This window comes from Vidua macroura, chromosome 6, assembly GCF_024509145.1.
Source record: "Vidua macroura isolate BioBank_ID:100142 chromosome 6, ASM2450914v1, whole genome shotgun sequence".
In the NCBI taxonomy this organism is placed as follows: domain Eukaryota; kingdom Metazoa; phylum Chordata; class Aves; order Passeriformes; family Viduidae; genus Vidua; species Vidua macroura.
In genome coordinates this window covers 21309380-21322789 of record NC_071576.1, presented here as the reverse complement: position 1 = coordinate 21322789, position 13410 = coordinate 21309380, and the positions used below count along the sequence as shown (strand labels likewise).

Below are 13410 nucleotides of genomic sequence, written 5' to 3'. Positions count from 1 at the left end.
AGTAGACCTCTAGCTCACACAAGGGATTTTCATGGTATTCAAATGCTGCTTCCAATTGCTGAGAAATAAGTGCAGTGGTTTTTTTTGTTGTACATAAGAGATTTATTTTCTTCATGAGGAAATATTAAATGTCATGTGCTGTGAATAATTCTCCCATGTTTATTTTTGCTGATTGAAAAAGATGGCCTTCTCTAGTACAGATTTCCTGGATAAGGTGATAAGACAAGGCAGAGTTCTCAGATGTGTTTACCAGCAACATTACTTATAACTGTGGACAAAATGTTTTATTTGGACTTCCCTCATGCTCTCAGAGAAGAAATCTGTAGGACACTTCATGTGGCTCTCTTGTTTGCTTGGTCTTTCAATTGAAAGAAAGGGGCAGCTCTGTTAGGATTATATTCTGGTGTCTTTCTTAACTTTCCTGTCGGATAGGTTAAGATAGATTCAGATGGCAGTAGTGCTGAATCTAAATACTGATCTTTGTGAGATGTTGGTATTTTTTTAATTGACACATGTGGTGGTTGTGTTGTGAATAATAGAGCTTTCCATCCCTCTCCTAAAAAGGATGTGAAATGTCTTATAACAGTCCTTAAATGTGCTTTTCCTGGACTCCACCGCATACTGTTGAATGGTCCCTATGGAGACAGTGCTGCAGTGAAACTAAAAACACAGCACTGAAATTCATCGCTACTGACGACCCTGCAGTTAATTCTCTTGGTAGCCATATTACAAAAGGAGCTCTACAGTTATTAGCATGCCTTGATATTTAGCTCTACAGCTGACAGTGCCGTGGGATGCCTAAATTCATGACGACCGTAAATCTCTTCTTGGCTGACCGCTGAATAGATCTCTTTTTTCCCTTCCTTTCCAGCGCGAGATGAGAACATGGCCACCTTCCGTGGCTCCGAATACCTTTGCTATGACCTGTCGCAAAACCCCATCCAGAGCAGCAGCGATGAGATCACGCTCTCCTTCAAGACATGGCAACGCAATGGGCTCATTCTGCACACGGGCAAGTCAGCTGACTACGTCAACCTGGCCCTGAAAGATGGTGCAGTCTCCTTGGTCATCAACCTGGGGTCTGGGGCCTTTGAGGCCATCGTGGAGCCGGTCAATGGCAAGTTCAATGACAACGCGTGGCACGACGTTAAGGTGACACGCAACCTGCGACAGGTAATGGTGGAGGGGAGAAAGTGCTGGGGAGAGTTTTGTTTTGTTTTATTGGGACAGGCAGATGGGTGAGAGTAATGGAGAAATGGGGAAGCTCAGTGCTATTGCTAGAGTTTCTCCACCTATTCTGGATCTTGGTGCCTAAAGGACAGTGAAAAAAACATTAGTTGATGGGAATTTATCCCTCCTGCAATATCTTCATTTCCACTTTATTAATTTTCTGGTTTTTTCCTGGTTTGATTTAATAATAAAAACTTGTGACATAACTTTACTTTCATCTCCCTTTTCCTTTTTTCTTTTTTCTGTTCTCCCTTTTAAAAGTTATTATTTCCTTAATTATGATTCAATCTAATCAGTAATATTCTTGTTGCATTTAATTACTGTGGGAATAGAGCCTATTGCCAACAGCCAACGCTCTACACCTCTCTCCTTTTTCTCTCAGTTTTGTTAATTGGTTTAACCATTGCCATGATGTCACAGTTCTAATTCTGAAAGTCTTTTGTTTTTCTTTTCCTTTTCTTTTGTGTGTGCATATGAGTGTGCAGGTGTGCAGACTGGTGGGTATGTGTGTAATTATTTTAACTTTATAGCTTTGGAATTAATTGGCTGGAGTCTCTCTGAGTCTTCTTGATTCTCTGTTCTTCTTTTCTTCTTTTTGATTTTTTTCCCTTCTTTCTATAATGAGATTCTACTTTATTTCTTGTCTCTGCCTTGAGACTCTTCTGTTTGCTGTGAGGACTGGAAAAGTGGAAGGATCAAAAAACCCTATGCAAACTCAGATTAACCCAGCACCCTACAATTCCACTTCGGAAAAGTTTTTCTGATTTTACCACTGTAATTTTGCACATCTACACGCTGCTTTTCCTAGCAGACAACTATATCAGGTGACGTATTTGGTAGTAGGCTACTCTTAAAATCCTGAAGCCTTTCTCATGAAATATAAATTCATACATAAATAGATAAGAAAAAATTAAATAACTTTGCTCTGAAAGCTGGTAAATATATCAAGTCACTAAGGGCCATCCGCTGCATAATAAATGATGTTTGCATGGTGAACAGGAGCTATTTGATGTCTTGCTGATAGGTAGAGGAGCAGAAATAGCTTGTAAACTAAGATTTTAAATTAAATTAAATATCAATTTGTGAATACAATGTGACCTGTTTATTTTCACATTAATGTCAATATTAGCAAAACCTTTAAATAGCTTTATGTAAATTTATACAATGCAATTTGTGGTAGCATTTTACACTAGCTAAGAGCAAAGTGTCTGTGAGTATAGGATAATCAGTGCCAGGAATCAGAAAAAGTCTGTACTAGTAGAGGTCAGTGGATAATTTTTCTGTTATCAGGAATTCATTTATTTTCAATATTTGGGTTTGGGGCTGCAAATTTTTATTTGTCTTTCACACGTTAAGTCCTTATATTTCTACATGCTTAGGATGTCTGGGTCTGGAAAAAAATCTGTCATCAAACTTTAATGAGACTACAGAATTCTCACCTATGGAAAAAATCAATACGTTTTCCATAGTTTATATACAGATGAAAATTTCATTTCTTATGCAGTGGGTGGTCTTAATGATCCTATTTTGTTTAACCTTTCTCATCAGTATAGTAGAGGGAGATGCACCAAGTGGTCTAGGTTTGTCAGTCTCGAAAGGTCAGAATATATGGATTTATTTAATATGTTTTTTTTTTTTTTTTAATTTTTAGGTAGTTTTAGAACAGCTGGTCCTTGAATATCTCAGTAGAGGTCATTGGCCATTTTAGTTAATTGTACTTTTTATTTTTCATTTGAAAGGAATTTCAGTGGGCAAATGTGCCAGAAGCAAAATTAATCCTTGCTTCAATGCCAGGATTGGTTTGAATCTTGGAAGATGCAGAAGGTGGAGGGTCACAAACAAAACTGTGGATGGGAAGCTGTTACATTCTTTTTCTTAATATTTTAGATAGTGATTTTTTAATTGGTCCACAGAAGTGGACCAAGAAAATGGAAATATGTCTATGCCTTTTCATATTTGATGAGACCAGGGCAGTACTTTGGCAGTTATTACAAAGTAGGTAGTCTCTTGCCAATTAAGCAGCACTGTAAATTTTTGAGCCTCCTGATCTATTCACTGTGAATGTTTCTAAGTGATCCTGAAATCTTAAAGGGTCCAACTTTACTGGCCAAGAGAGAAGATGTTTTAATTAGATGGATGGGCTCTTTACAAAGAAAGGCCTGTCTTCAAATAAAATTACATTTAATTAGCAGAGGTGATTTGGGGTCCATTTCTAAAGTTAAACATGACAGAATACAGTTAACCAATAAATATAAATAAGGCTGGACTTCTTTTTTAGTCATCTTTTCCCTGGATGCTTGCATTTTAACTTTTGATCTGTCTCAAAATTAAGACATTGACCCAGAACATAAAGCTGCCCAGATATTGGAAGTGGTGAGGCCTTGAGGCAAAGCAGTCATGATAGTCCTAAAAGTTGTCATCCAATATAATTTTGTATCACCTAAATAATTTTGTATGTAAAAGACTATCGGTTCTATGTCTTTCCTGACATAAATTCACCTGTAACGTTGCAGTATAATATAGTTCACTAGAAAGTCTTGTTTCCAGCTGTGCTCATGTTTCCTTAAATAACCCATTCCAAAACCAAACATAAAGTCCCAATAAAATATATTGCCTCTGAATGTTGAAGCTTTATAACAAAATCAGTAGCCTCCTTGTAACTGGTTGAAAATACTGCACTGGAGGTAGATCTATTTCCCCTTAAAATGAACTTTAAAGGCAATAATTTAGACATTCCAAGAATATTACCTAAATCTAAGCAATTGCAGCTAAATGGACTATCAGCAGCTTCAGGATCCTATCTAATCTTTTCCTCTGCTTTTTTGGGGGCTAAGAGAAAGGGGAGGAGGATTTGAATAATTTTTTGGCTGTTTCTAGAATTAGAGTGGAACTTTAAATAGTTGGACTTTTGCCGAGTACTTTCTGGAATTGTTAAATGTTTTGTAGCTAAGCTGGGAGAGTACTAAGGTCTGCTTTTTTTTAGATCAAATGACTATCACAGCAGTTAATCTCCTTAGAGACAAACCAAGTGAATCCACAGATTCCCTTGAGTAGTGATTGTTAATGTCAAAGCAAATCTCCTTGTTTATTTATCTTATTATTTCAGTTAAAACTAAGCCCTCTTTCTGCCTTGTGAGAAATCTTTACTTAGCAATAGGATCACGGCTGAATTTTACTGGGGCTTTCAGAGTGTGTTTGGGGCAGTGTGGTCTGGTGGGAGGAGGAGCAGAGGAGACTGAAGGTCAGACTTTCTGTGTCTGTCTTCAGGTCTGCTGCTGACACTCTGTTTGGTTTTTAGCATGCTCTTCACCCAGTCCCATACTTCAACTCCCTTGTTTGTAAAAATTTACTAACACGACCATTTGCTGTGAGTAAGACTTCCTTGGTGAAGAATTCAGGAGTTTGTGCTCATTATTTCCAAGTACAGACTATTATTATTATTTCATTATTCACATAATTTTTCCCATTGGCACATAACCTTGGGACTTCATGCTCAATGCCACAAAGTCTTCAAAACCCTATTTCCCTAGTCAATGCACAACTCTGAAGCATACAAGCAGATGGTTTTTACACAAGGCAGTGTAGATCTTGCTTGTGTAGTTTAGGATAATTCTTGCCAACTTCAATCACACTGGAACAGGGACTTGGAGCCTCTACAGGCTGCCCTTTCCTATTAACACTAAAGCTAGTCACAATGCAAAATCTACTATGAAGATCTTTAGTTCCTTAACTGCTAAAATGCAAAGAAGGCAAGTGTAGGTTCTAACAGTTGATGCCTGCATGCCTCGGGACAGCTTAAAAAAGTTCTGCTGAACCAAACCAACTGGTAAATTCTCCTAGCTCCTGTGTAACAGAGATGCAGTGAAACAGGAGGGACACTAGGTCTTGTCAATCTTCTGTCTTCAACCTGGACACAAGGGACACAATTCTTTCTACACAATTTCTTGACACGTTTCTCCCTACAGTAGGAGAGATTCAATTCCTGTATCTTGGATGACAGAAGTGAGCTACAGGCAAACAGCCAAGCACAGGCACTGTTATGTGCTTGTCCTGAAAGTCAGAAACTCAGCTACTGTAAGGAAACCTGCAGACTGGGAAACTTGGAAGAAAGACACAGAGTCTTGGACTCATCTTCATCTGTATTCTCCAGCCAAAGGAAATACTGGCCTTGTGATATTCTGCAGCACTTGAGGGTAGTGAAGCTTGGAAGAGGAGCTGGCGTGGTGGTGGGTCGAAGGGAGTCATGGTTGGGTTTGTGCTGAAGGGGGAAGCTGTGTACTCTCTGTGTATATCTCTGAGCCCAAGGTTCTTGTTTGAGGGAAGCACCTTGATGAACATTTGAAGAGTAAGTATTGCACTGTTTTAACTTTGCTTCAGGTCTGGATAATGTGTATGAGGGTAGAAGTTAATGACTAATACCAGGCTGGGAAGAGTAAGCAGCTCCTTGTTTCTTTACAGTCTAAATGGCATGGTTCCCCATAGAGTCCTGGTCATATTGTCCTCTTTTTCACTTTGTGTGTCTCAGGTGCCCCACGCCTTTTTTTGAAAAACTAACACTAGATCATTCATGCAATGTGTCATTTTTACTAACCAACTAATGTACTAACACCCTAACGACTCATCTTTGCTTTTAGTTATTTTAATTAACAATCGTTCTGTTCACGATTTTTTAATTTCCTTTCTTCCCCCTTTTCCGCAAAGCACTCAGGCATTGGACACGCTATGGTAAACAAACTACATTGTCTGGTAGATATCATTCTTATTGTCTCTTTTTTTGGGTTTGCCGTGTGTTACCTGCCTTTTCCTCCCCCTACCTGCTCTTTCCCCCCCTCCTTTATACTTACTGCTTCCTTTAATTTTATTCTAATTTCATTGAAAACACGTTATTTTCCCCCTTCTTTTTTTTTTTTTTTTTCTTTCCTTTCTTCTTTTTGAATAGAAAAATGAGCATCAAAAGCAACTAACAGCTCTTCTGGAAATAGGGTTTGGACATTTCTTTCATTGTTTTCTTCACCTCTGTCTTCAGTTCTTCTTTTCAGTGATAAACTGTTGGAATATTTGTCCCTTGTTTTTGAGTTTAGATTTATTTCTTTTGCTTTTGTTTTCATTTAGCTTTTTTTCTTGGCTTTTAGTTTAGTGTTTTTTTTTTTTTTTTTTTTTTTTACTCTGAAGGTTTCTAGATCAGAACCATTGCAGGGCCTCTAGTCCGTGGTGGTGAAGGCTCTCTTTTTCTCTCACCCTTTTGTTGTGACAATGGCTATTACGGGCAAACTGGCCAGAGTTGTCCTCTTTCTCATGATTTTCCCCCACTTCCCTCCCTCTGCTTTCTCTCCTCCCTCTTGCTCTCTCTCTCACTTTCTCTCTCTCTCTGACCTCTACCTGCGTGGCCAACAGGAGCTCAGCCAGTTGTTTGTTTCAGTACACACTCTGCATGGCATGTCCACGTCTGGTGACTCGCCCGTCTCCTCCTGGCCTCGATCTATTTTCCTCCATCTTCCCTTGCAACCACTAACAACATCTAAGCAAAACACATCAAATTCACTTCCTCCTCTCCCACCCTTTCCTTTTGTCACCCTTCAACCTCCATGTGTTTGTGGTTAGAAATTTTGGGGACATTTCTGTTTCGTTTTGAGTTTTTTTGTTATTATGGAATTTGTTTGGTATTTTTATTTTTGATTGCATGCAAGTGTGAAATGGTTGTTTCTCCCTTTTTCTTCTCCTTCTCTCTCTTTATTTTGCTTTTTTCCTGTCATCTTTCTGGACCTTAGATATATTGGCATGACTGGTCAAAGTGCAGTGTGTGCACGCTTTGTAGCTCTTTCTTTCTTTCTCATATCCACTTCTATCACATTTGTTGGTGTGTGATTGATTTATTTTAATTTATTTTCGTTTGATTTATTTTATGCTGATATTTTGGTTAGTTGGAATTTTTTTTTTCTTTTTTTCTGTTTTTTTTTTTGTTTTTTTTGTTTGTTTCTTTGTGGTGGGTGGTGGGTGTGTGTCTCTCCAGGTACATGGCATGCACATCCATAATGTATTGAAAGTGAGTTCCCTCTCCCCCTATCCCTGAATGCATGATTGTCAGTGTGCTGTGAGCAAAAGAAACTTAAAAAATAAAAAATACCAACCTTGTCTTCATTAGTGTTTTTTTTTTTACTAACAACCATAACTAACTGTAATCATGAAAATAAATTCTAATTAATCATAAAATCAGCTAATATGAGAAACGTCTTTCAAGGACAGTTATATTTTCTGGCCTGAATAGATGGAAAGCATCTGGATGGATAGGCTGCTGGGTAAGCCTGAGAGTGCTGATGCACCAGAAAAGGAAGAAGCAGATGCTGAAGCATTTCTCTGTGGGAAAATCAGACCAGAAAATAGAGCTCGACTTAACTAAACAAAAAAAAGCATACCAAATCTCAACAAAATCCTTAATAAAACTGGCATAAAATTATAGGGGAGGTAAGTTGTTCTGTTCAGGATTGTAAGGTCATTACTGGGATTTTTTTTGTCCATTGTGTCCCTCAAACAGGTGACAATCTCTGTGGATGGCATCCTTACCACCACGGGCTACACACAGGAGGACTACACCATGCTGGGCTCAGATGACTTCTTTTACGTGGGAGGGAGCCCCAGTACTGCTGATTTACCTGGGTCTCCAGTAAGCAATAACTTCATGGGCTGCCTCAAAGAGGTAACTATTTGAAATTAATTCTTGTCTCTGTGCTTTTGATTTGCTAAAGTTGTCACTCTTTCCTGCCTTACACAATTAATTCCTTCCCTGGTGCCTAATTTTATACTGATGACTGCAGCAGCTCTGTAAAGATAAACTTGTCATTCAGCTGGTCAGAAGGCTGGAAAACTCTTGAACTTAAGGGCAGAATCACACCTCCAGTGCTTGGATTACAGAAAAAAATGCTCATGGTAGTAGGAGAGGTGTCTTCTCTAAGCTGTTAACCCCTCAGAAGAAAGCATTACTATATTCTAGGCACTTAGGCAATAGCCATTATAAAAGGAACAATGGTCTTTGATTACTAAACAGCATTTTGAGATGAAAAAATCATAATCAGAAGCTTATTTAGAATAATTTTAAGGTCCTGGATTTCACCTGGGAGTATAGTTAGATCTGAATTTTCCAGGAAGATAGAGAAATAGAATAAAACAGAAAAATGAAAGTTGAAGGTAGCATAAAAAGTGTAAATTTGCAAGGAGAATGCAGCATGCGAGTGTGTCAGGGAGGTGTGCCAATCATGTGGCATGTGGACATGAAGTGTACCGTGTGTTACGATATCATTATTTGGAGATGCCTCTCCCTGAATTAAAGTGCAAACAATACCATATGAATTTTATTAAACAATAAAATGTTAGGTAGAGAGGTAGAAAGAAGTGGAAAAGAGAGAAAAAGAGAGAGACAGGTCAAACAGAAGATAGTCACCACTCATGCATTCAGTGGTGTCCCATTGGTCCTTCACCCTAGGCTTCTCAGTGGTGGGGGGCCTGGGGTCACTCAAAACTGTTTATGTATCTTTTCAAACAAAGGAATTAATGCTCATTGGTTACACACATTTTTTATTCTATTGGTTTAATTATTCCCTCACTTCTAATGTTAATTAGTCCCATGCTCAGTCTTCCTGGTTTTTTTAGCTGGTGGGTTTCTTGAGTTGGTGGATTGCGAGTCAGCAGTCACAATCTCCCCCTGATGGAATTACCTTTTACCCAGTCCAAGCTGATTCAGCATAGTTGCTTTCCTTGTGGCCCATAATTTCTGCATTCTTTATGTCCATTATGAGTTATACATTCTGCTCTCACAGCTTTGTTTACCTCCCCCTAGGCTTGAGATAACACTTGGACAATAGAATCACCTCCATGTTATCTCAAGTTCCTGGTCATGGTGGCTTAATTTACAGTCCAAGTTCCTGGTATCCATGGAGGCGTATTTGGGGAAGGGATTGGGAGGTCGGGGTGTCCCTCAGTGGTCACAGATGCCATTTGTCCTATAACTTGGGGTGATCTCTGTTTGACCAGTGATATGTGTAGAAGTTGCTTCTTTACAAATTTCGCCACAGTGGGAAGTTTTGTCTGGATGCATTACCCAGGATGTGTTGACCAGATCTCCCCTCTGCCTGGAGTTAGCACTATCCTGTCACTCCATTCTGTGCTCATCTCATGGCAAAGTCATGGCCTTAACAGTATTTGAGACAGACAATTATGATCTTTAAGTCCTTACACTGGGTTTCTAAGTCTGTGCGCTTGAGAGGCTGCATTGGTCAGGAAGAGCTAGCTGGTTCTGGAAACTCTTTTGTCTTATTCTGGCTGGTTGCACTTGCCATATAGTTAATCCACAGCATTGAGAAAATTCACACATATGTAATAGAGATTGGACTGCCTGGCTAGCAGCAGGAACAAAAAAAGTGATCCTTGGAAAAAAACCCAAAACAAAACAGTTAAAAGATGAGTTCTGTCCAAATCCCAAACTTGGTACAGTTTCGTTTTGATGCTGGCTTGCAGTCATCTTTTGTCTTCTTTCTTATCTCTTCTAATGCAATTTGTGATTATCACTGTGATTAATAGGGATACAGATATTGAGGTCTCCACAAAGTGTTATAAAAGCTTTCATAGGAGTCATGGAAGCAACAATGCTGAGCTAGATGTTGTTTGGTGGCTGTAATTGCCTTGTCAAGTCATCATCCTACTGATGCTCAACTCGTGGTGTCAGGGTTTGTATGTTATGTGCCAGGCCTCTGATGTGAGGGAGAGTTGTTAGGGTCTGAAGCTGCTCTCCTGCCTGACCTCTAGATGAAAGGGATGTACATATGCTAGAGAAGAGTTTGTGAGCATCTTCTATAGGAAATGAAACTTTGTTGCTTGAATACAAATGGCCATACAGAGATCAAATCCTTCTGGTTACATTTATAGAGCCTTGGGCCTGGTTTTCTTAGGCACTGAGCATCCCAGTTTGATTGAAAGCAGGAGGAGATACAGCCTCTTAGTGTCTCTTTAAATCAGGATCTTAATTTTATTTATGGATGCTATGAACATAATACTTAGCAGAGGCCATTTTTATGTGTGCTTTAAGTCAAGCCAATGGAGCAAAGAAAACAGTGACAAGAAAATCTTCAGCAGCTTTATTATTTATATAATCATTTGTATTCTGTTAGCTTGCATGATGTGCTAAGAGCTGCCAACATAGTCATCCCAGGCTCATAATGTTCTGTGAGAACGAAAACCCAAGCAACTGCTTAAGAATGAGAGGAAGAAAACAGATAATCAAAATGTGCTTTGTAATCTTCACTTGACTAAGCAATGACAGGAGATGTGTATGAGCAGATGTCTTGACTTGATGGCTGCTTTAGAGCTATAGTCTGCTTAAAAGCACCCCACTTATAGTAGTGGTCCAGTAACACTTCCAATGAGCTTTGATCCTGGAGGAGGCAGAACTGGGTTAGTGCAGTGCTTGTGTGCTTATGATGTGTCTGGTTCCAGAACTGGCTACGAGGAGCTTTACTTGGCTTTCTGTGTAGCTTGTCAGCATATTTCGTAAATCGGTCCCCATAGCTTATGTTTTAAGCTTACATATTTTTTTTCTCCATGGCCAAAAGGGATGCTCAGTCTCTCATTAGGCAGTAGTGGAGGAGCTTGGATTTTTAACAAAAACATTCTGAGCTAAGTAAGTTAGAGGAAGGGGTAGGAACAATATTAACAAATATTGTTCCTTTCAGTTTGTCCTTTCTAGTAGAGCAAAGCTCTTCTTTCAGAGTTAAGTCCTAGCTATGTAATTGCTGATACCAGAGACATAGCACACCCCAAATGGATTGCACTATTTGTAACGGTGGAGAACATCCTGCCAAGCCCTGTACTGAGCTCTTGAAGGTGTTAAAGCAGAATGGTCTCTGCATTCATTCAAGACTGGCTCTAGGGATTTGTCATGTTCCAAGGAAAGTAAAGGGATTTATGGAGACTTTGAGGTGAAACTTTCAGCCTTTCCACTGTAAGCTCTTGTATTTCCTCTAGACTGCATCAGTCTGAGAGTACACCAACAAATTTGCTCATCTTGGGGCTAAGAGGGCTCCTTGAGTGGCTCATTGCCTTCCCACTTCCTCTGAGACAACAAGCAGGTGCTGAAGTGGCAGGGGGCAGAGTGCCTAGTGACCATCTCTGCCCCGTGGCAGCAGGAAGGGACTTCTGCACTCAGCCTGGGCTGGTGCCAGGAGGAGGGGCAGCTCTGGCAGGGTAGATACTTCATGTGAGCAGAATGTAAGCCTTGGCTAGAAGGAATTGGAGTGTCTAAGAATGTGTTCCTGACAAGGAACTAAGGGTCTCAGGACTCCTCTGCTGTAGTGTCTATATAATATTTCGTAAAATTAATCTAAATATCACATTATCTAGATAATGTTTTCTTTAGGTCAGATCATTTCTGACCTAATGGTACCTCCTTTTACCATAGACTAGATTCTCATGTTTCTTGTTTCATTTGGGGCTACAGGTTTTGACTGAACAGGTTCCTAGCAGTAATATACCTAAGGCATAAATACAAGTATTAATGTGTAGTTCAGGTTGGGATTTTCCTCTATTTTCATTGGAATTAAAGAGTTCCCTATGTGTGATGAACCATGTTTGTTTTGCACTTCTCCATAGCCATCCTGGCAGTGTTGCAGTATACCTGACACTCTAATGAGGCAACAAGACTGGAAAATAGTCATACAGGATATGCAAATAGGGTAATACACAGACATGAAATATGGACATTGCATTGAATCTTAAGGTTCTTTTGCATTGAATCTAGGTGCATAGAATCTAAGGCTTTTTGGACTTTCATTCTTAAGATTAATCATTCTAGATAAAATCTTGGGGGAAGCTGGTTCATCCATTTCCTATCATGGATGAAACCAGATATGGAGATGGGATAGGAGAAGATACAGGAACACATCTTGAGAGAATTGAGCAGAAATAATGTTAATGGGTGTCAGGGAAGGTGTGACAGTGCTTTAACAGATAGTGATTGTTAAAAAGGGAGAAGCACGGACTGAAGGTGGAAAGGAAAAAGTATCCAATAATGGGTTGAATGGAACTTGCATGGCCAGAAAGGGTTAGGACAAGAAAGGTAACAAGAAACAGCTGTGTTTTGTGTGTAATCAAGGGCTTCAGGGAGGAGTTTTTAGTAATCAAGGATGGAGATGGAAAGTGGCAGGGTAGGAATTTAGCTGTGTGGGCAAAGAGGGGAAAATAGTATTTCAATATCCAGTTGCTAGGGAAGGGAGAGAATCAGAATATTTCCTGGGGTTAGGGAGCCAGACACTCAGATTTGATTTACTTGGAGCAGGACTTAAATGGTACAGATGGAGATGCTTTAGAAGAGCCTAAGGTGGTCCCTATAGAATGGATATTCATGAGAGAATTTATGAAATCTTTACATTTTTCTATCAATGCTTAATTAAAATCTCAATTCTGAAAAATGTTGATTGGTACAAACCGCTTGATGGAAGCAGTGAGGCTTGTATATGGGTGGAATATGGCAGAAATTATTACAGGGGTCAGGCATCATCTGTCTGTGATGGGAGAATGCTGTGAAAGCTTAGAGCATTTCTGTCTGCAATTTAACTTCTAGGAGCCAGATTTCAGAATGGTTCATGAGTGTGCCCAGTTGCTGTATGTAAATCTTGGATGCTATCTGCAAGCCTGGTCTTTTTCAGGACTATTTGATGTGTAGTGATGATGTGGTTTCTGTTTGGGGATGAGTTTTTCTGACTGCAGTGTCACACCTGGGAGAGGGCTGAAGGTGCAGATGGAAGGCAGCCTAAAACTGGAGGCAGAAAAACACAGGAAAACAGGCAGACAAAGAAAGTTGTAGTTGTACAAACCCCTCCCTAAGCCCAAAAGCTTTTGCGTGCCCAGGATCCCCTTCCACAGCAGTGACTTAACAGAGTGCCAGGAATGCATAAGAGGAGAATCAGGAATCAACAGTGTAGGGATTGCACTGAGGTACAGTGGAGGAACTTACAGCATGAATGGCACTAATTGCCCACATATGTTAATCCAATAGCTGCTCCAGCTGTCCTATTGTGTTTGGGCCTGTCTGCTTTCTATCTGTATTATTTAATGAATTTAACATTTGAAAAAGGAAGGGAGAGGTTAGTGGCACTATGTAGAAGCAGACAAAGCACAGCCAAAGGCTGAATATTA

General features: G+C 39.7%; 1 protein-coding gene across 10 annotated transcripts in view; it reads left to right on the top strand.

Annotated features, from left to right (window-relative positions):
- Nucleotides 1–877: 877 nt before the first annotated feature.
- Nucleotides 878–13410, top strand: part of NRXN3 (neurexin 3) — a 708775-nt gene continuing 696242 nt past the window's right edge. For all 10 annotated transcript variants that reach the window (XR_008437480.1, XR_008437481.1, XM_053979714.1 and 7 more), the window contains exons 1-2: nt 878–1173; nt 7763–7924. Coding sequence is in view for 8 of the 10 variants with exons in the window: in XM_053979714.1 (XP_053835689.1) it covers nt 886–1173; nt 7763–7924 (450 nt within the window). In the remaining 2 variants the exon portion in view is untranslated. The remainder of the gene's footprint in view (nt 1174–7762; nt 7925–13410) is intronic.